Source organism: Bidens hawaiensis, unplaced genomic scaffold (genome assembly GCF_021521415.1).
Source record: "Bidens hawaiensis isolate Kalapana, Puna unplaced genomic scaffold, B.hawaiensis_p1.1 tig00034632_1, whole genome shotgun sequence".
Taxonomy (NCBI): domain Eukaryota; kingdom Viridiplantae; phylum Streptophyta; class Magnoliopsida; order Asterales; family Asteraceae; genus Bidens; species Bidens hawaiensis.
In genome coordinates, this window is record NW_027505332.1 from 4079 (window position 1) to 26368 (window position 22290).

The 22290-nt window shown below is 33.6% G+C and overlaps 2 protein-coding genes across 2 annotated transcripts; both read left to right on the top strand.

Annotated features, from left to right (window-relative positions):
* Positions 1-8239: 8239 nt before the first annotated feature.
* On the top strand, positions 8240-12830 carry LOC143612482 (proline-rich receptor-like protein kinase PERK1). The gene is made up of 6 exons (XM_077086458.1): positions 8240-8740; positions 9643-10158; positions 10712-10798; positions 10900-11047; positions 11156-11303; positions 12304-12830. Exons 1-6 carry the CDS (start codon positions 8254-8256, stop codon positions 12748-12750), a joined length of 1833 nt encoding a protein of 610 aa, XP_076942573.1. The 5' UTR covers positions 8240-8253; the 3' UTR covers positions 12751-12830.
* Positions 12831-15538: 2708 nt separating this feature from the next.
* Positions 15539-20603, top strand: LOC143612491 (aspartate aminotransferase, cytoplasmic-like). Its single transcript, XM_077086467.1, has 12 exons — positions 15539-15635; positions 16640-16711; positions 16817-16878; positions 16963-17046; positions 18188-18287; positions 18388-18508; positions 18963-19126; positions 19219-19356; positions 19447-19568; positions 19642-19736; positions 19815-19935; positions 20429-20603. The coding sequence occupies exons 1-12, from the start codon at positions 15567-15569 to the stop codon at positions 20511-20513; spliced, it is 1233 nt and encodes a 410-aa protein (XP_076942582.1). The 5' UTR covers positions 15539-15566; the 3' UTR covers positions 20514-20603.
* The last annotated feature ends 1687 nt before the right edge of the window (positions 20604-22290 follow it).

The window sequence follows — 22290 nt, forward strand, 5'->3', positions numbered from 1 at the left end:
ATTACATAGGCAACACGTAAGCCTCACACGTTTTACACTCAATAGAGTTTAGTTTTTAACTTTTTAAATAATTATTAGTCTACCTTCATGTTTTTGTTTAAGTTAAAAATAAGTTCATGCAATGATATGTGAGATATGAAAGATAACCACATACTTTATAATGCATAAACTTTTATCGCATGATACTTGTCGAAGTTTATGATAAGTCTAATGTATTAACACATATGTGTAAAGAACGTATGAAGTTATAACTAGAGTCTTAGACGACACATATGTATATACACGAGTTTAGTGGGCGTGTGGTATTTGTGTCCGTTCGTTGACGTAGGTTACATAGTGTATGATCATAAGGAAACTACATCATGTAATACATAACCAAAAACATTACAAACCTTGACACATATCTCCACCATGTAAGCGTGTTAACACGTATTTGCACCATGTAAATGAATTAACACCAACGTTTATCACATAGTACATTACAACTTTTTAAAAACATTATTTCAAAAATATATATTAATATCATATCGTATTAAAGAGAATAAGACGCTTGATTTTATAGTGTAATTTAAAAATTATTTACGTTAAAAAAAACCTGTAAAACTATGTTTTAATGAAAAAAAATTGCATTTGTTTCTCACTGTTTTATTTTATTTATGTAACTTTTAATATATATTATGTACTATGTAGTGTGTGATATTTGAATTTTGATGAAAAACAAACTACTTTGGCATGAATTTAATAAATCTCAGTAATATAATTGGCATCACCCCTATGGACAATTTAACAACATATTATTAATTTTGAGTCATGATTTTCATTACTTAAAACTAATATAAAGCCATATGTATTAGGTAATGGACTGTATCGAATTAAACTATTTTTACTTAAAACATATATACTTAATTTGTTTGCATTATATACATGACAAATGAATCCAGTTGAACAAAACACATAAACCCAACATCGATCAGAGACTTCCTGTGCTTGAAACTTCAAAATTCAACACAAAACGACGACGTTATCTTTTATTATATTATTTTTTTATAAAAATATTATTGAGTTTGGTGTATGATAATATGATATAAGTGTCATGCATGTGTGATACGCATTTGAGTAACATAATATATATAAAGATCTTAAGTTTAGTCCTTGAAACTATGTTATATTTTTATAAGGCTGTGTGTTACGAGAGTGGTGAAGTGCACATGATGCCCCGCCATGTCGGAGTGGCGCGGATAGCGAAACTGTGGTGAATTGGTGATTCTTATGTAAACACGATACGCCCCGGATTTTGCATGTTCGGATTTGAAGCATAACATGTTTCGTGTCTTAGACATGTCGATCTCGTTAAATTTGGTTGGGTCCTAACACGTTAAAAACATATTAACATGCTGGTAACTTGTATATATTTTTAAATTAGAACAAAAAATCGGCATGTTAACCTAAAGAGTATACGTGGTAAACCAACATAGCTTGTATGTTAAACATGAGTGTCGTACTTTTATTATATGATACTAACTTGAAAATTTTATGTTCCGTCCTATCAAATTGGAGTGTACGTAAATAGTGAACCGCTAGGGAAAATTTCAGGATCCGCCATTGTAAACATCACAATACTATGTGGACACGATCTCAGTGGGAATACTTTTGACGTGTAGACCCACATTATGGACCCGAGCCCGAGCCAATCGAAAAAAGTGACATGTCAGCACAAACCGCCACCGAACACAATGCAATGCCCCATGTAAGGCCCCGTTACCGGTAGCCCTACTTTCGTGTTTGATTTACTCATAAACGCAGTTCTAAATATCAGAGTTAATCAAAACATTCGCGGAATATAAAAGCTTTCATAAAACATTTCATAACAAAACACATCTTGTCTTAAAACATCATCTTGTCTTTCAAAATAACCGAAACATTAAACTTAAACGTCTTGAGTCTTCCGATGCCAGCCTCTTATTCGGTGCCACGTGTCTCCTCAAGCGAGCTGCCTCATCCTACTCACCTACGTGCATACTAAAAGTCAGCTACGCTGAGTGAGTTCTAGTTAATCATACATTATACAATACACATAAACTTATATTCCTTCATACTTTCATACTTTCTTTTGTACTAACTTGCCTTCATATCTTATGTTATAAAGAGCATTACGCCCTACATTCCTCGAGTATTATTAGGGCTCGGTACCCTCCTTCCTCGAGTATTATTAGGGCTCGGTACCCTCCTTCCTCGAGTATTATTAGGGCTCGGTACCCTCCTTCCTCGAATATTAGTAGGGTTCGGTTCCCTAGTTCTCGAATATTAGTAGGGTTCGATTCCCTCTTCGTTACCATACAACCATACATCATACCTCGAGTATTATTAGGGCTCGATACCCTTTTCGTAACCATACAACCATACAACCATCCTTTCCTTCTTTTATTAACTTTATCACGTTCATACACATAATCATACATATCTTACTTACCTTATATATAGCGTTACAACCTGACAGTACATGCAATATCCGAAGATCGTTCACGTACCATCAAGCAATCATTCATACATTTCACATTATTCACATAAGGCATACACTTATCTCTTAGGATAAGCGTATTAACAAACATATTGAGTATGCACACAGCCCCGAAAACATAACACATAAATGGGGCTAGAAACTCACCTGAATCCTGTTACACTCTCCGTTAATCGTTATTTCCTTCTTGAGTTGTGCACGGCTAACTGTATAATATTTACATGTATCAATTAACTACTACTACTCATGTTGTATTTCTATCTTTATATAACCCACAACGAACGGGGGTCCGGGGGCAGCGCCCCTGGCAGCGGGGTCTAGGGGCGGCAGCCCCTAGCAGGGTCCAAGGGGCAGAGCCCCTGGCTGGGGTCGAGCTGCCAGGTCAGCTTGGAAAAATTTTATTTCCATTAACTGTCTTAACACATTTTTCATTAGGTTTTTAATTTACTTTCTAATTTGCTAACTCCAGCGAACTTATCATTAAGCGAACTTAACATTAAGCGAACTTACTGTAAGCGAACTTAACATTAAGCGAACTTACTGTAAGCGAACTTAGTGTTAAGCGAACTTAACATTAAGCGAAGTTAATCATTCAGCGAACTTAACTCAGGCGAAGTTAGTGATCGGCGAAGTTAACCCTAGGCGAACATATGCCAGGCGAAGTTGAGCATTAGCGAACTTAGCCTTAGGCGAACTTATCACCAGGCGAAGTTACAGTTAGGCGAACTTGCATGAAGGCGAAGTTATGGCTTGCAGGCGAAGTTGCCCAGCTGCCGTCTCTGTTCAAACTTAATCACCAAAATCACCCTTATTTCATCGAGAATTTCTTGGATATTAGTTAACTAACTCCGCGATCATTCCCATGGCCTAGTTTGGGTAAAACTTAGCCCGGAAAGACATAAAGTTTAGAGCTTTCGGCTTAAAACGTTTAATAACAAGTCGCCGTACATAGCCATAGGTTTGTCAAGTTCATTTCCAACATCAAGTTTGTTACTTTACGTTTCGTTTAGACCCGATTTACTTTATGTTTAAGTTTCAAAGCTAACCGATCCTAAAAACGTAAACTTTAAGGTAAAAGGCATACATTTACGCGTTCGGTGTGGTCGCGGTTTGCTTGGTTATCTCGTATCTAGCTCGTATATCGAAGGTCCAATAATGGCTTGATTTTGGACTCGAGTCCCGTTCTCTCTCTCTCGCGGCCGTGTGAGGTGAAGGATGTGTGTGTTTTTGAGTGTGTAGAGATTAAGATGGAATGAAATGAGGTTTAGGGTTTTATGGTGGTTTAGGAGGATATTTATGCCTCTTGAAGCCCGTGGACCTAAAGCCCATTACCACTTAATCCACCTTAATTAATCTAAGTCCATGATCTGTTCTTTACTCGATATTAAATAAATTAATAGCGCGAAATCACTAAACGTAACTTTCTTTATTTAACATTATAATATTTTAGGATGTTACACCCCATGTGGGCTTCAGGGCTTGTGACTAAGTGCTCCAAAAACCTTGACCCAAGGCCCAATCCAGCTAGAGAAATTGCCATACCTTTTGAGCCCAATAACGATAGGGTCGTTCTACCAAACTTATCCAAGTAAAAGGGTTATACCATAACTAAAGAAGTCTGGGCTAGGCCCATTATTATTGTAACTCCGGCAGCTTCGAAAACTTCCGGCGTGTAGTAAACCACCGCGTAAATTTTAAACTATTTTACTATAAATACACCAACTAGGGACCGTTTTAAAACATATTAATAACAAATCTTTTCAACCCATGACATGCTATCCAAGCAACCATTTTAATGCCTCCAATTGTCTCTTGTAGCTAATAATATAAAAAGTTAGATTCACAATATTATTTTTAGATGAAAAAGAAAAAAAAAGGTCAAAAGATACATTGAGAACACATGCGAATATGTGATGAGTGATGGCTGCTTATATTTTTGTGTATTGTAGGCCCATATGTGGCCTTGTCTTTTAAACCATGGGCCCTTGTCATATTTTTGTAGATTGTAGGCCCATATGATCATTCTTTTTCAACTTCATTAAGGGGTGTTCGGGATTCCTTATTTTAGCTCCTTATAGCTTATAACTTATGGGTTATAAGTTACTAAGTGTTTGAGAAAGTTAGATTTTATGCGTGTATAAGGTATAAGTTATAATTTTGTAAATTATAATTGATACCTTAAATAAGTTATAAGGAGGTAAAATAAGGAATCCCAGACACCCCCTAAATTTTAATAGTTTCATTGTCATTAAAACCTTTTTACTCTATTTCATGGAAGAGGGTTATATGCACCACTGCACAAGAAGAAAATAGGCTAAGAAACTGGGCTAAAAGCCGAGCTCGGCTTTCTTTCACGATGCCATGTAAATATACACATAAAACACTTGGTGTCAGTTTTTTTCACTTTCAGTAGTTTGTGCTTTTGTTATTTTTTTGGGCACCACAGGTAACATGTTACCGAGCACCTAAAAAATTTTCATCTTTAAGACCATGATCTTGTTAGGGTAACATTTACTTGATCCACATTGGATGTTTGATCTACAATGCATAGTGTGGGTAGTTCTTGTAGGAAAAGATAAAACAACTAAAACCATTAATAATAATAATAATAATAATAATAATCAACAAAAAAAGCAAAAGTTCCATCTTTCTCTCAAACCTTGTTTGCATTCGATCTAGGAATGAACAAATGGTATCAATTACCGGTACTAGACTAGTATCGAAATGAGTATTCTGGTATCGGTACCGATACTGATACAATCTTTTCAAGAAAATCAGGATTTATACCACATGACTAGAGAGAGAGAGAAGGTGGTGACATGAAGGTCTGACTACATCGTAATTGTGGATACTCTTAGAGTATCCAGAGTATCTTCAGCATATGCCATCGGATTGATCGGCAACACCAGCGTAAGACCCATGATATTTATATTATCCATGGAGAATCAGTTTCATGAAACCGATTAAAGAAGGCTTGCCATGGAACCGGTTACTCAATGCTTGTCCAGTAACACCACTTCTAGTACAGTCAGTTACAACATTCAGTTTGTGAAATTGGTTAGCCGGCTCTTAAAAATCTTCGGGTTCTCGGTTTACGCCAAAAAAAATACCCTTATGATTGATTGTACATTTGTACTATAGGTCTAAAACTTAAGTTTAACTGTTTGAGTCGTAGACTAAGATAATATAGACAAAAGTATGTTAAAAAGATAATAAAAAATAATAATAAAATAAATATGGATAAGACCCTAGTCAAACATTCTAACTTATTGGCCGGCCCGTATATCACGCTGCCACTCAATCACAACCTCCCATGTGACCCATGGGCCACCAGCCCGTTTCTTACGATAATTGCTAAGGACCATTAATACTATATAAGACAATTCTAGGGACTAAACTCAACTATAATAATAATAATAATAATCCCTTAGCGTGTTGATTTGGTTACACTAATAATATCAATTAGAAGTAACAAGTAATTAATAAAGATTTAACTAGTTGTGAATAGAATAATTAAGATATGTAATCCTAGCTCGTCGCTAGTTTAGTTGTTATAGGTTAAACTGACACTGCTTATTAATTTAACGAGTGATAGTTGAACTCGTAAGTAATTTGAAAAAAATGTGAATAGAATAATTAAGATATGTAATCCTGGCTCGTCGCTAGTTTAGTTGTTATAGGTTAAATTGACACTGCTTATTAATTTAACGAGTGATAGTTGAACTCGTAAGTAATTTGAAAAAAAATTGCATGATATAAAACTTGTACTTGAGAGGTTGAAGATATAAGAGAGTCATTTCAATTAGTTTATGTATATTGTGATGTTATTATAATTTAATATTGTTTAAATTAAATACCATTTTAAAATTCTTTAAACATTTTTAGCATAACTACCTTTTTCTATAACGGATTTAAAAAACTTAAGACATGTGTCATACGCAACCAGTGTATGAAATACTAAAAGACTTCTAGTATGGTCGTATCAAGGTATGTACATACTGATCAAAGTGTGTAATTGTATACGTAGTGATCATCCTCAAGTGTTTCGAGTTCGAGTTTTGTAACGAACAATGTTGTATTTGCGGCAAGCTAAATTAAGTACCATCCCCTCAAAGTAAGGGTTTTGTTAAAAAAAATCTTTTAACATATATATGTTTAACGTATAATCTTTAACAATCTTAACGTATATTTCTTTTTCTTTTAATGCATATTTTTTTTCTACTTTTAACTTTAACTTATATCTCATTTCTACTTTTAAATAGAAACAACATAACAATATCATTTAGACATATACAAACGTTTATAACATACAAACACACTAAGAAACTATTTGACCAAATGTATTTTTTTAAATATTTATTTAGATTACAGTATATATTTTCAAAATGGTGAAAACGTTATCCTCGATGTAGCATGTGAATGGAAAACAGAAATGACCAAACAAGCCAACGATGCCAATTGGTGCAATACCTTTCCGTTAAGAAAAAGCCAAAATATTGTTGTGTATTTTAATATACATTTTTTTTATTTAAATCATATTTGTTAACAATATATATTTATTAATTAGTGCAGTTGAAACCGAGTAAACTCTTAATCATAGACCATCCGTTACACCATTATAATAATTGCAGAAAGATTAAAAACTCAAAACCAATTATAGAATTTATAGGTAATAATATATTAATAGTAATACAAATCAATGTTACAAAATTCACCATGCGCTTTTATATCCGTCAACTAGAGAGTTACAAATTACGGGAGCAGGAAGTACTCGAACATGGTAAACTATAAAAAAAGATAATTATTAAAAATTTATACACGTATCAAATATCATAAGTTACTAGCATGTATAACAATATGCGTGAATGTTTATATAAATCAAAATGATGCATTTTCAAATACAAAAATATATTTAGAAATTAATGCTCATTCTTTAATATTATAAAGACAGTATTCGTTTAATATTTAGAAATTAATGCTCAGTCTTTCAAGTTATTTTTCTTAAAAAACAGTGATAATCCAACAAGAATATGTTTAAAACATCAAAAATCCGACTTGACTGAGTTGGACCGACTACCTCCAAGTTGGACCGATTATTAGTAATGTTGACCTAATTGAAGAAAATTGCTCGGCATCATACCCACTTTTACATTGATGAATGATGATTTTTCTTAATCGTCAAGAATTATTCAAGCGAGCTACTAATTAAATTTATCACATCGGAATACACTTGTATTTCGATCCCAAGAAAACGTTCATCTAAGGCCAACGCTCGTGAACACTTGCCCAAAAACACGACAGTGCGGTGAGATTAAACCCGTTTGGTTTAAGGATCTAACCATTGAACGTCACATACTCGCATAGTCTTCCATCATCATCATGTTGCCCTTGAAACTAAATAATGCAAATAAAAATCAACCACGGGTCACATGAAACACCGAGATTCTCCCGTACTATTCACCACCAACATAATAATAATAATAATAATAATAATAATCTACCCAAAAAGTTCCATCTTCATCTCTACTTCTCCATGTGGAAATCCACTCACTCCCATTTTTTTTTATATTTTTACATTAACCATCTTTCCACTAAATTAATCCCGCCGGAAAACCAACTTTCCGGCAACTCTTTACCACACTAATTTGCTATATTATTATTAACAACAACAATTTAAACAAAACCCACTAAACTTTATCATATCAAATCTTTAATTACTTAATACTCTTTTAATCATGTCTTTTCCGGCGCCGGTCACTTCTCCGGCACCAACACCACCACCTCCGGCCAACACCACTTCACCACCACCCACCACCACTGGTTCTCCACCTCCGGCAGCTTCTTCTCCGCCGGAGCCGGTCACTCCACCTCCAACAATATCTCCACCACCGCCGGAAATCCCAACTCCGGCGACATCTCCGCCGGCGCCGGAAACTCAAACTCCGGCAATCTCACCGCCGGCGCCACCCACTCCAAGAAACACACCGCCGGCTCCTCCTCGCCGGACTCCGCCGCCGCCGAGACGAGCTGCCGGAACTCCGCCGGCGGATGGTAATAATAATGATAATTCTGGTGGAATATCAACTGGGGTTGTTGTTGGGATTGCAATTGGTGGGGTTTTGATTATTGTTGTACTCAGTGTGTTGTTTCTTTGCTGTAAGAAGAAACGGAAGAGAACTCAACCGCCGCCGGGTTATTATGTTCCGCCGCCACCGCCTAAAGGTTGGTGCTTTTTATTGTTTTAATAACCCGTGTTCTTTTCGGGGTGTGCATGAGTTGGTTTGGTACAGTTTTGAGCTTAAACCGAACCAAATACCGAAATCTTGGTTTTTGATAACTTTTTAGAGGTGTGCATGCCCCGGGTCAGCTTGGTATAGTTTTGAGCTAAAACCAAACCAAATACCGAAATCTTGGTTTTTGAGTTTTTGTAAACTGTTAGGTTTTGGTTTTTTGGGTTTGCCATTTGAGATTTAAAATTTTGGACAGAAAAAAAGTTTTTTTTTTTTGAAAAAATAATGAATTTGGGATAAAAAAATTTTGTTAGTTAATAATTAATTGATTATTATATGTTTGAGCGAAAATATTTCGGTTAAAGTATATATTAAACAGAAAGTTTGGTTTTAGGGGTGTGCATGGGTCGGGTCTGGTTAGTTTTGAGCTAAATCCAAAACAAATACCGAAACCTTGGTTTCTGAGTTTTAGATAACTTTTCAGTTTTGATTTTTTTAGTTTTGCTATTTGAGTTTGAAACTTTGGGCCGAAAAAGAACTGATTATTATACATTTGGGCAAAAATATTTGGGTTAAACTATTATAAGTTACTTCAAACTTATAATGAAAAATAAAAAAAGTAATAAGTTCGGTTTGGTTTTTGAAAAAAAGCTGATTATTATACATTTGGGCTAAGATATTTGCGTTATATGTATTATAAGTTACTCAAAACTTTTAATGAAAAATAAAAAAGTTATAAGCTCGGTTTGGTTTTTGGTTTTAGACTTTAACTACACATAAAACCGCAACGGAACAGAAAGTTCGGTTTTTACAAAAAACATAAAACCAAACCGTAAGTTTTTGTTTCGATATGACATCTTGACTAAATATTTTCAATTTTTACATCTTTTACAGTTGATTCCTACGGCGCACCGCCACCTGGCGCCGCGCATATCGTAACAATGCCGCCACCAAAACCCACTCCACCACCACCACAACCATTCATCAGCAGCAGTGGCGGTTCGGGTTTAGGATCGGGTTCGGGCTCAAATTTTTCGGGTGGGTCAAATCCAAACCCGAACCCTGTTCAGCCACCGTCACCCGGGATGTCACTCGGGTTTTCAAAGAGTACATTCACTTATGAAGAGTTAGCAGTGGCGACAGATGGGTTTTCGGAAGCTAATCTTCTTGGACAAGGCGGGTTCGGATACGTGCATCGGGGTGTGCTTCCAAACGGGAAAGAAGTGGCGGTTAAACAGTTGAAAACGGGTAGCGGGCAGGGCGAGCGGGAGTTTCAAGCGGAAGTCGAGATTATTAGCCGAGTTCATCATAAGCATCTTGTTTCATTAGTTGGATATTGTATGACTGGTGCTCAAAGATTGCTTGTTTATGAGTTTGTTCCAAATAACACATTGGAATTTCATCTACATGGTAAGTTTATAAACCACTATGCGTTAGTTATATTATAACGAACGTGTTCGTTGTGTTATGGTAATAATCTTAACACTAAACTGCGGTTTTCGTCATTGTGGTTTGTCTAAATCTGCGGTTTTAGTCAAATAGTTTCAAATTTGCGATTTTGGTCATTGTGGTTTCATTTCACTTGCAATTAAACCTGACTACACTAACCCCGTTAAGCCTTGTCGTTAAACCCGTTAGCGTGCCCATCATGTGAGGGGCGGTTTTGTCTTTTTTTCTCCCCAGTCCTGATTCGCAAGCCCCCTCACGTGAGGGGGCTTGGGATTATTTGGGGAGAAAAAAGACAAAACTGCCCCTCACTTGATGGGCACGCTGGTGGGTTTAACGACCAACTTAACAGGGTTAGTGTGGTCGGGTTTAATTGCAAGTGAAATGAAACCACATGGACGAAAATCACAAATTTGAAACTATAAGAGTAAAAGCGAAGAGTTAGACAAACTAGAAACCACATGGACGAAAACCATAGTTTACTCTAATCCAAATCTTTGAATAAAAACGATTACAGGAAAGAATTGTCCGGTAATGGAGTTCGCAACAAGATTAAAAATTGCACTTGGAGCGGCGAAGGGACTAGCATATCTCCATGAGGATTGTAAGTTTATTAAAATTTTAAGATATAAAATGCAAAAGATTATTAGTAAATATTTATTTTTTTGATAGTTTAATAGTCGTTAACATTTTTTTTGTTTGCAGGCCATCCTAAGATCATTCATCGCGATATTAAAGCCGCTAATATTCTTCTTGATTTCAACTTTGAGGCAAAGGTAGCTGATTTTGGGCTCGCCAAGATTACTTCTGAAGTTGCTACTCATGTCTCAACTCGGGTTATGGGAACTTTCGGGTAAAGTTTTTATTTTTATTTTTCTTCACGAGTTTGTCGTATCGTATTTAGTTTCTCAAAGAGCCCGTTTCGTGCTTTCTTATATGTTAATCCACTATTTATTTTTAGGTATTTAGCTCCAGAGTATGCGTCTTCTGGCAAACTCACAGACAAATTAGACGTGTTCTCGTTTGGTGTCATGCTTTTGGAATTGATCACGGGCCGTAGGCCCGTTGATTCAGCTCAAACTTATACGGATGATAGTTTAGTAGACTGGGTAAGTTCACTTATTATGAACTTGTTATTATTTTTCGATCACCTTTTTTAGTATTTTTGTGGAGTTGGCCTCACGATTTCTTTAACGGGTCGAAAAAGATTTGAAATTTTTACTGGGAATTTATGGGTTTGACCCAAATGTGTTTAAACGCAACGAGAAAACTTAAATGAAAATCTTTACCCGAATTCACTTTGGGGTACTTTTTACCCGTATAGCCCGTTTGTTTATGTTGATGTTACTTCTACCTGTTCGACCGGTTAGAGATGAAGCATAATCTAAAAGCGGTTAGAAACTGTTGAATCTATTCTTTTAAGTAGAAAAAGTTTCAAACTTTATATTTAATCTATAGAATAGTAACCAAGTTTTGAAGTTGTTGCAATCAGGTCACTCATAAAATCTCTTGTTCCAATTAGGTAACTAAAATTTTTTTTTTGTTCTAATCCTATATATTTTACCTAGATAGCAGGTTTTGTAGTTTTTTTATTTTATTTTTAAATAGTTTAACATTGCAAAATATCTTTTTTTAAAGTGACAAAATTTAAATAGTTTAACATTGCCCCTATATATTTAATTTTCCAGCTTTTTTTTGTTGCAATTTTCCAGATTATTATTATTTTTTTGCAATTTTTTGTGAAAAAAAAAAAACTGGAAAATTGTAAAAATAAAAAATAAATAATAAGTTTTTTTTTAATTTTTCATATTTTTTTGTTGCAATTTTTCAGTTTTTTTTTTTGTTTCAATTTTCCATATTGTTATTATTATTTTTTGCAATTTTTCACAATTAAATTTTTTTTTTCAATTTTTAAAAAATGTTTTGCATGTCAAACTATTTAAAACTAAAAAAAACCTGCATGACCTGCTATCCAGGTAAAATATCTAGGATTAGAACAAAAAGAAAACTTTATTTATGAGTGACCAGGTTCAAAACTTGGTTACTATTCTATAGAGTTGCTCACAAGTTCGGTGCAATTTTATGATACTAACATAAACCAAAACACAGGCAAGACCGTTGCTTACTCGAGCTATGGACGATAAAAACTTTGACTCGATAGTTGACTCACGTCTACAACGACAATACAACCACAACGAAATGGCCCGTATGGTGTCTTGTGCCGCGGCCTGTGTCCGTCACTCAGCCCGCCGTCGGCCCAAAATGATCCAAGTGGTTCGGGCCTTGGAAGGAGACGTCTCACTCGCAGACCTAAACGAGGGAATCCGGGCCGGTCAAACCTCGTCATACGGGAGCTCGGACTATGACACGGCCCAATACAATGCGGATATGGTTAAGTTCAGAAAGATGGCTTTAGGTACACAAGAATATGCTAGCAGTGAATATAGCCGGCCCACGAGTGAGTATGGGCTGTATCCGTCTGGATCGAGTGGTGAAGCGCAGAATACCCGTGAAATGGAGATGGGTAAGTATAGAAGAGACGGGCCGGGTTTTTGAGACTACAACCCGAGTTGTGTATAAAGGTTCTTGGTAGTTTGATGATGTTCAAAGTATGATTTGATGTGAGTTTGATTGTAGTTAATAATATTTTTAATTAATTAAACTTTATAAAACAAAAGATTAATTTTTTTTAGTTATCTAGTAATGTTAAGTTATTATACACAGTCTCCTAAATCTAGAAATGGTAAAAAGACAATGGATCACGTAATATAACACAATGCGGAGTAATATAACACAATGTCGAGGAACACACTAATAGAAATAAAAATAAACACACAATGATTTGAACAAAAAATCTAAATTTTACGAGCTTAAAATCGAAAATTGTAAACCTGAAATCTTTTATTGGCCGCTAGTTTGAGTTTAATCAGAGTCCGTTTGATATACCAAATGTAGTTTTATGCTCCCGGAGTCTCGGGCCCTATGTAATGGGTAACCATTAAACTGTATGGGCTAACAAATGGACTGGCAAAATGACATTGCAGCCCAAAAGAACAGCCCAAGCTTGTTAACAAGTGGACAAGCCCGGGCGTCAACAAAAATTGATTTCATTTACGCCTTGTTCTTGAGTTTTTTAACTAAGGAAAGAAAAGAAAAGGAGGGGGAAGGATAAGAAAGGGAAGGGGAGGGAAGGAAAATTTTTTTAATTAGGTTTGTTCTTGAGTTAAAAGGAAATTAGAGGAAAAGAAATGATAGCTATGTTATCATGTTATCCTTAGTAATCATCCCATTTTTTGGATGATAACTTATTGAAAAAATACATTAATATAATCCCTCCTAACTCCTCTTACTCATTTTCTTTTCATCCTAAAAAAAACTCAATAACACCCATTTTTTAACTATCCTTAGTTTCCTTTCCTTTCCTTTCCATCCTTTAAAAAAACTCAAGAACAGGCCCTTAGAGATGAAAAAAAAAAACGAACCTGAAACCGGACCCGAAAAAAATCAGGAACCGATTTTTTTATACCCGGGTTTTTACTACTTAACCCTACCTATAGGGTACTGATAAGGTATGCATTTTAGTACCAAAACCTGTACCTGGAACCGAACTCGATTTGTACCCGGTAATGCCCGAAAACCAGAATTAGTTTACCCAAAACCAGATTCTTCCAACACCCGAAACCGGATTTTTCAAATACCCGATCTATACCCAAAAGTATCCAAAAATACGTGCAGCTTCTTAAAAATCTCAATCTATACCCGAAAATAGAGTATTCAAATATCCGGTTTTACATTACCCAATTCTATGCCCGACCCGAACTTAGTGCATAAGATATGGTTTTTAGAGACAATACTCTTACCCGAACCCGACCCGGGTATGACCATTACTCGGTTTTTCAATATCTAATCATACCCGGAACCAATTTCGTACTTAGAACCGGGTATTAAAAACTAAAAAACTTGATTTGTGCACCTCTGTTTTCGTTTAGTCAACTTTCAATAACTTGCTATCAATTTATTTAATAATGCGGTCCTAGCCAATTGAAGACGGCCGCATCATTTTTAATCTTGACCTTTTATATTTCCAAAAGTCCACATTGACATTCGCATATAACAATAAAAAATATCTCATAGTCAACTTAATTAGTTTTATTATAAACAAATTAATCCAATGATAAGAATTGGGCCAAAGTTCAATGTTTGTTTATTAACCAAAGTATTATCGACAAATTGACAGTTAGACGTGGAGACTAGAAGTAGTTCGTTTAATAACCACTTTTAAATATAATTTTTGTACAGCAACTTTTTAACTCAATTACACCAAACCTTGCATTTCCAAGTATAAAGTTTTGAACCCACTAAACCATTGTTACACTTGTGAAAAGACAAACACTATATTACTAGATCATGGTTCCTTATAACTTGTCAACTTAGTTATAATAAATTAATAGTAAAACACTACTTACAAGTATAATATGTAATTCATGCAATTCTATACTTGAAATAGTAATATATTGAACGCCACTCTTAACTTAAAACAATTTTGAAGTATACAACTAACATTGGTGATGTTCAAACCCGTTGAAACCAACGTTAACACCGTTTAACCAGCTAAAACGACCGGTTCTACCAGGTCAAGTCATGAGTAGTAATACAATTCATTTTAGGGGTGTGCAAAAACCGAAAAGTTCAAACAAAAACCAACGGTTTGGTTTTATGTATTTATAAAATCCGAACTAACGGTTCGGTTTTGGTTTTTCATGTAATTAAAACCGAAAAAGCCGAACCAAACTGGATTCCTACATTTTTTTATATTTTATATTAAGTAATTTATAATAATTTAATAAATATATAACTCAAATATTTTTGGTCATATGTATAATAGTCTACAATATTGCAATTAACAAAATTATTTATACATAAATTCATTTAATTTTGCCAAAAATTTTTCGGCCTAAAATTTCCAGGCTCAAATGGTAAAAGCTGAAAAAACCGAAACAAAAAGGAAAACCGAAAAAACCAAAACCTAACGGTTTCGATAACTCAAGAAACCGAAGTTTTGGTTTTCAGTTTGACTTTAGCCGAAAACCGCACCACGAACACCCTTAATTCATTTTACGAATGTATAAAAATATAATTAAGAGCGGGTTCAAACCGTCAAAACCGAACCATCTTCTAAACATGCTATTAACCAACCAGTCTTGTCAAGAACAAATATCACAAACCCCTTGTGGGCCAAAATGGTAAATGGCGTGGTGCCCACGGTATATATTTTCAATAATAAACCCACTGCGCCCACTGTAAGAATAAAACCCCAATTTGTCTGTGTCTTTCAATCATATTATTATTATTTCTTTGAACATCAAACAAACATGTCTGCTGATCATTCAAACTCCGTGTTCGCCCAGATCGTTCGTGCTCCTGAAGATACAATCTTAGGGGTATGTATCTATATGTATATGTATTATGTTTATGCTACTGTTAGATTTTAAATCAGTTAATAATAATGTTTTACCGATCGATCAAGTTTAATATTTCAACATAAACACAATTTTGGGGTTTTTAATCTTTAGATAACATATTACATTTACTGATCTATCAGTTACTCTAAGATTGATCTCAATAGAATAATAATTGGGGGGTGTAAAGCACCCCTACTTGAGCTCAGCTCGTTCGAGCTTTTATTATTTAATAATATTTAGTTTATATGAGTTTTGAGAAACCTTTATCTAGCTTAGGCTCGAGCTCGTGTGCAGTACCTTAAATGAGTAAAGCTCGGCTTGTTTATTATTTATTAAATTAAAATATTTTTGTAGTTTATTATTTATTTTTAATATTAATTAATTTATTTATTTAAGTTTTGAATTATTTTTATATATTTCGAGAAAACCTTGTCGCGCTTAGTACCTTAAATGAGCCAGAGCTTGGCTCGCTCAGCTTGGTTATTATTTATCAAATAATTTATACGCGTTTTGTAGTTATTTTTATATATTTTGAGGAAACCTTAACAAGCTTAAGCTCTGTTGTGTAATGTGAAATTAATATTTAGAAGGCAATAAGAGTTTACTTTTCAAGGCTCGAGCTGGGGCTCGATAAGGCTTGGTTTATTTTGAGCTTTTCATCGACCCAATCTCGAGTTGCTTGCGAGCGGTGTGACTCGTTAGCATCCGTAGGATCAATTGTTAGTTTTTTTTTTTAAAATGTTATTTTTTTTGGGGGGGGGGGGTTAGATTTTTAGGGTTTTAGTCATTTTAGATAATAATCTATGTCATTGATTTGGTGAAAGGTGCATCTGGTTTTTGTTTTTTTGTATAATAATAATAATAATAATAATAATAATAATAATAATAATAATAATAATAATAATAATAATAATAATAATAATAATAATAATAATAATAATAAAGTTTAAGTTTTGTCATTGTTATGATGGGACAAAATTCAGGTGACTGTTGCATACAACAAAGATTCACACCCATCAAAGTTGAACTTGGGCGTAGGCGCTTATCGAACCGAGGTAATTAGTTATGATGATGTTCTAAATTAATAAATTAAAAGTTCTTTAATTGCACTTAATTATGAAAATTGATTTAAATTGATTTGGTGTTATTGTTATTAATAGGAAGGGAAGCCTCTGGTTCTCAATGTCGTTAGGCAGGCGGAACAGAAGCTCGTTAATGACCCGTTAAGTAACTTCTTATTGTATATTAATTTGGTTTGTATTTGGTGGTCTTCGGTTTAGTGATTTTAGTGTTTCGTGATGTTTAGGGCTCGGGTTAAAGAGTATCTTCCCATTGTGGGACTTGCAGATTTTAATAAGGGTAGTGCAAAGCTTATTTTTGATGCTGATAGGTAACATTTTTATTTTTGATTGGTCTAATTTTATTATATATATATATATATAGGATCAGGATCATGTGAGAACTATTTTGAAATTGAGAACTTTGAGAACCATTTTAGACCACAAAAAACCCAAAAACTTTAAAAAATCATAAAACAAAAAAAAGTAAAAAAACCAAACTTCTTATTTATCATCCCGGTTTCATAAAAAAAACCGTCTCGGTTTAGCTAAATTATACACATATGTATAATATGTACATATATGTACATACATGTTTTTTTTCATACACATATGTACAATTTAAGGTAAATGATAATGTACATATGTGTACATTGCATAACTAGAGATTAAATGAAATTATACACATGTATAATACGAAGTTTTTTTTTTATGAAACCGGAATGAAATATAAGAATTTTGGTTTTTACTTTTTTTAATTTTTTTTTTGTTTTATAATTTTTTAAAATATTTTTTAGAGGTTTTTTTTTGGCTCAAAATGGTTCTCGAAGTTCTCAATTTCCAAAGGGTCTAGCCGCTCATGAGCTAATTGAGATCAGCCCGTCGAAAGCTCAAATCAAACTGAGCTTAAACGAGCTTGATCCTGGTCTCGGGCCTGAAAATAAACTTGTCTACTAAACAAGCCTGAGCCCGAGCTTCACTTATCGAACTTGAGCTGGCTTGCAAGTATAAACAAGCTTATTATATGTATAATTTTCATGTAATACATATTAGTTGCTACATATAAAATTATGATAAAAGTAACTAAGTAATGTATATTATGATATATATATATATAAGTATAAATGTATATAAATTAGTTATTATTTAATAAATATTAAACGAGCCGTGCTGAAGCTTAAAGAACTACTGGCAACCCGGGCTGGAGTTTTAGAATATGTATAATTTACATATAATACATATTCGTTTACACCCTTTATTTTTTATGTCATCCGGTATCTGAAGTCGGCCTGACCACTGAACCAGTAAGGCGGACGGTTCGATGACTCGTCTGGTAGTGAAACATTGCTTAAAATATTAAAATTGTCAACAAAAAAAAGAAAAAAAAGATACGTATCTACTTTGTAAGTGTTTATTCTTACTCTAATTAATTAACTAATAATTTTTTTCTTGTGGAAAAAAAATGAAAAATAGCCCTGCAATTCAAGAGAACAGAGTGGCTACCGTGCAGTGCTTATCAGGAACTGGCTCACTAAGGGTTGGTGGAGAGTTTCTTGCAAAGCATTATTATGAAGTAAGCAATCAAGTTTATTTATTTTTCGTTCACTCTAAATACATTCGCAAAATAATAATGATAATCATATGATTATTTAAATCACCTTTTTTTTTATCAGAAAACGGTATACATCCCGTCTCCAACATGGGGAAACCATCCCAAAATCTTTACTTTAGCAGGATTATCCGTGAAAACATACCGTTACTATGATCCTACAACACGTGGGCTTGATTTCCAAGGTATGAAATATTGAAATAACATTAGTTTTATTTATTTATTTTTTGTTGGAACGAAGAAAAACGGAGGAAACTTTTTAGTACTTTTACATTTTTAGTTTTTGATTTATATTTCGAGTTATGATTTTTTAATTATTTTTTTTGAATTTTTTAATGAGAGGTACAAAAAAAATAATTAAAAAGTTAACTCGAAATATAAATCAAAAACGAAAAAAGTAAAAGTACTAAAAAGTTTCCTCCGTTTTTCTCGTTCCAATAAAATAAAAAATAAAAAAAACTTGAGAAATGTCAACCCGTTTTGACCTGTTTCAATCATTTTCTTTTTTTGTTTGACCCATTCTGACCCATTATATGCATTTTATTACAACCCATTCAACCCAATGGGTCACATTTGCCACCCCTACTTGATAATGATATCGACTTGATGTTGTATTGTTATATGTGACTATGCAATTAGGTCTTCTGGAAGATTTAGGTAATGCTCCAAACGGAGCGATAATTCTTCTCCATGCATGCGCTCACAATCCAACCGGCGTTGATCCGACTCTTGATCAGTGGGAGCAGATCAGAAAGTTAATGAGATCAAAAGGGTTGTTACCCTTTTTCGATAGTGCATATCAGGTTAATGCAAAATTTGACCTTTTTAAATTGTTTTTGAATTTTTTTGAGGCGTTACAAAGAAATAAATATGCATTTTTATTATTTGTTTTTAGGGGTTTGCAAGTGGCAGCCTTGATGCAGACGCGCAATCTGTTAGAATGTTTGTCGCCGATGGCGGTGAATGCTTTGCAGCTCAAAGTTATGCTAAAAATATGGGACTTTATGCTGAACGTGTCGGAGCCCTTAGCATTGTATGTAGTCATTTCAAACTGACTATTCTTGGTGGATTCAAAATTACTAATTTACCCTTACGGTGAAGTTAACTAAAGCTCATTTAACAGGTTTGCAAAACAGCTGATGTTGCAAGCAAGGTTGAAAGTCAATTGAAATTGGTTATTAGGCCGATGTATTCAAGTCCGCCTCTTCATGGTGCATCTATTGTTGCAACTATACTTAAAGACAGGTACTTTATATAAAAATCGGTTTTTCGGATTATAAATTTTAAACTTTATTAAATTTATTTGTGTTTTATATAGTAATTTGTATAATGAGTGGACGGTTGAGCTTAAAGCAATGGCTGATCGGATTATCAGCATGCGCAAGCAATTATTAGAGGCCATACAAGCAAGAGGTATGACTAGCATTTAAAATATTTAAAATAATAAATAAATAACAAAAATATTTAGCTAAAAATTTGCACATGTGGAAGGAACACCTGGTGACTGGACTCATATTATTAAGCAAATTGGAATGTTTACATTCACTGGTTTGAATGCTGAACAAGTTGCTTTCATGACAAAAGAATATCACATCTACATGACTTCTGATGGGTAATAATATATTCTTTTACATATATGTGTGTGTATGTATATATGATTTTGTTATATATATATATATTTATTTAAGAGGGAACTCAAAAAAAAGTGAGGAACTGGGAACTCTTCATTTTACATGTAAAAAAATAATATAAAGCTCGATTTTACATGTAAAAAATTAGTTTTAACTTAAATTTTTTTGGACTTTTTGTTTATAAATACATGTAGAAGATATTCCAATAAAAAAAAGTAATTTTGTAAAAAAAAAATTTTACCGTTTTTTTACTTAAAATAATTTTTTTTTAAAACGGCTACTACATGTGTTTATATGTAAAAGCTGTAAAAAGATTATGTAAAAATGTGTTTTTACATGAAAAATGAATTTTTTTAGTATTTTTTTTACATGTAAAATGAAGAGTTCCTCACTTTTTTTGAGTTATATATATATATATATATATATATATATATATATATATTTCTTAAATGTAAAAAAATTATTTTTATGCAGGAGAATCAGCATGGCTGGTTTGAGTTCAAAGACAGTGCCTCATCTTGCAGATGCTATGCATGCTGCTGTTACCCGTGTGGCATAAACCGACATGCTTAATTATAAGTTTGAGATTTAATAAAGTTGTTTTTGGACTACTCTAAGATCGGCTTGTTTATCGCCTAATCTGGAAACTTTTGTTTCCGCTTGTTTTTTTTCATAATTTTTTGTATTTTTTTATACTATTCTATATGTTTATGACGAATCATAAAATCTGATTGCGATGTAGGTGATCGTGTAGATGATTGACTAGGAGTTTGCCCGTTAGATTTTATCTAGCGTTCCCTGCGACGATATTGTCCTCTTTTATGCAATGATAGAAGCTTATGCTTTCTCTTTGATTCTGTTAAAAAAAATTATGCACTTTACTCCGGTGATTTTGACACTTTCTGCTTTTAAATGGTTTAATTTGAGTTGTTTTTATCTCAAACGGGCTAAAATTAAATTTAGTTAAAACGGGTCTATTTACGAAAACTCATTAGTCTTGTTTTAATGCACATATCAATGATATCATCCTAGTTCCTTTATACAAAGCTTTAGATTACTATAATAATCTTGTTCTTTAATCATAATCATGAATTCATGATATTGGTTTTTTGTCACAAAATTCTAGGGAAATGGATTCAAAATCTTTTTGGGTCAACAGTCTGGCCTGGCCCGTTTTCGACCCATATAAAAGATGACCCATTTTGAGGACAACCTTGACACCAACGAAAGTACGAAACGGATAAAAAATCTCTTTTCGGGTCAATAACCAGCCCGGCTCGTACAAAAAACGACTCATTTTGAGGCGAACCTTGCCACCTTTTGTGTTATAAAAACTGAATGTGGGGTTCATGGTTTTTAGTTTTTACTAGATAATTAAGAGATTTGAAATTACAAGGGCTTAAGGTGGTCATTTTTTGAATTTGAGGGACTTAAATGGGTCTACTTCTAATATTTGAGGACTTTCAATGGATACCAGAAAGGCAGAAAGCTCTGATTTATGATTTTATACTGGTTATAGGAAAGAAAAATATTATTATTATTTACATGGATAATTCATGATATTATTGATATATAACACTTGATGTAACACCATACTAAACTCGGCTAACTGCGTCAACATTACTTTGATAGAGTGGTCATGTGTTCGAGTCCTAAAAGAAAGATTTGCCGGTACCCTTTACATGATTCATGTAAACAAAAAAAGGAAAAAAAAACTCTGCTAACTAAAACTTTCTATAATGCATAAAGCACATTAAAAACACACATTGAATCAATACAACACCATGTTTTTGTCAATTTGATATAAAACACATGACCAAATTGTCACTTATTTTAATCTAATCTTAGCTCATTCATTAAACTCATCGAACGGTCTAAAATGGTTGTTTTACTCAAACCTATCTTTATGTATATACTTTTTAATTTATAAAGCGAGTAAAATAAGCTTAATTATTTTTTTAAACAGCTAAATATTGTTACATATTATTGGGATTGAACCATTGACCACCAAATTCATCTTGACGAAAATTGCAAATTTGAAATTACTGGACTAAAACCGCAGATTTGGACGAAAACCGTAAAAATACGTAATATAATAAAGAAAGAGTGAAAAGACATGTCTACCCCTTGATTTAACGATTAAATTTAACGGGGTTAGTGATTTAGATGTAGTTGACAAGAATTAAGAAACGTGGATGGTTTATAGCAAAATTAGCTTAATTAATAACACAAATCTTGTAAGGAAAGCAATAGACCGACCGGTTTAATCAATGAATCAGTTTTCAAATCATAAAAAGGAACATTAATAACACAAATCTTGTAAAGTATAATGTGTA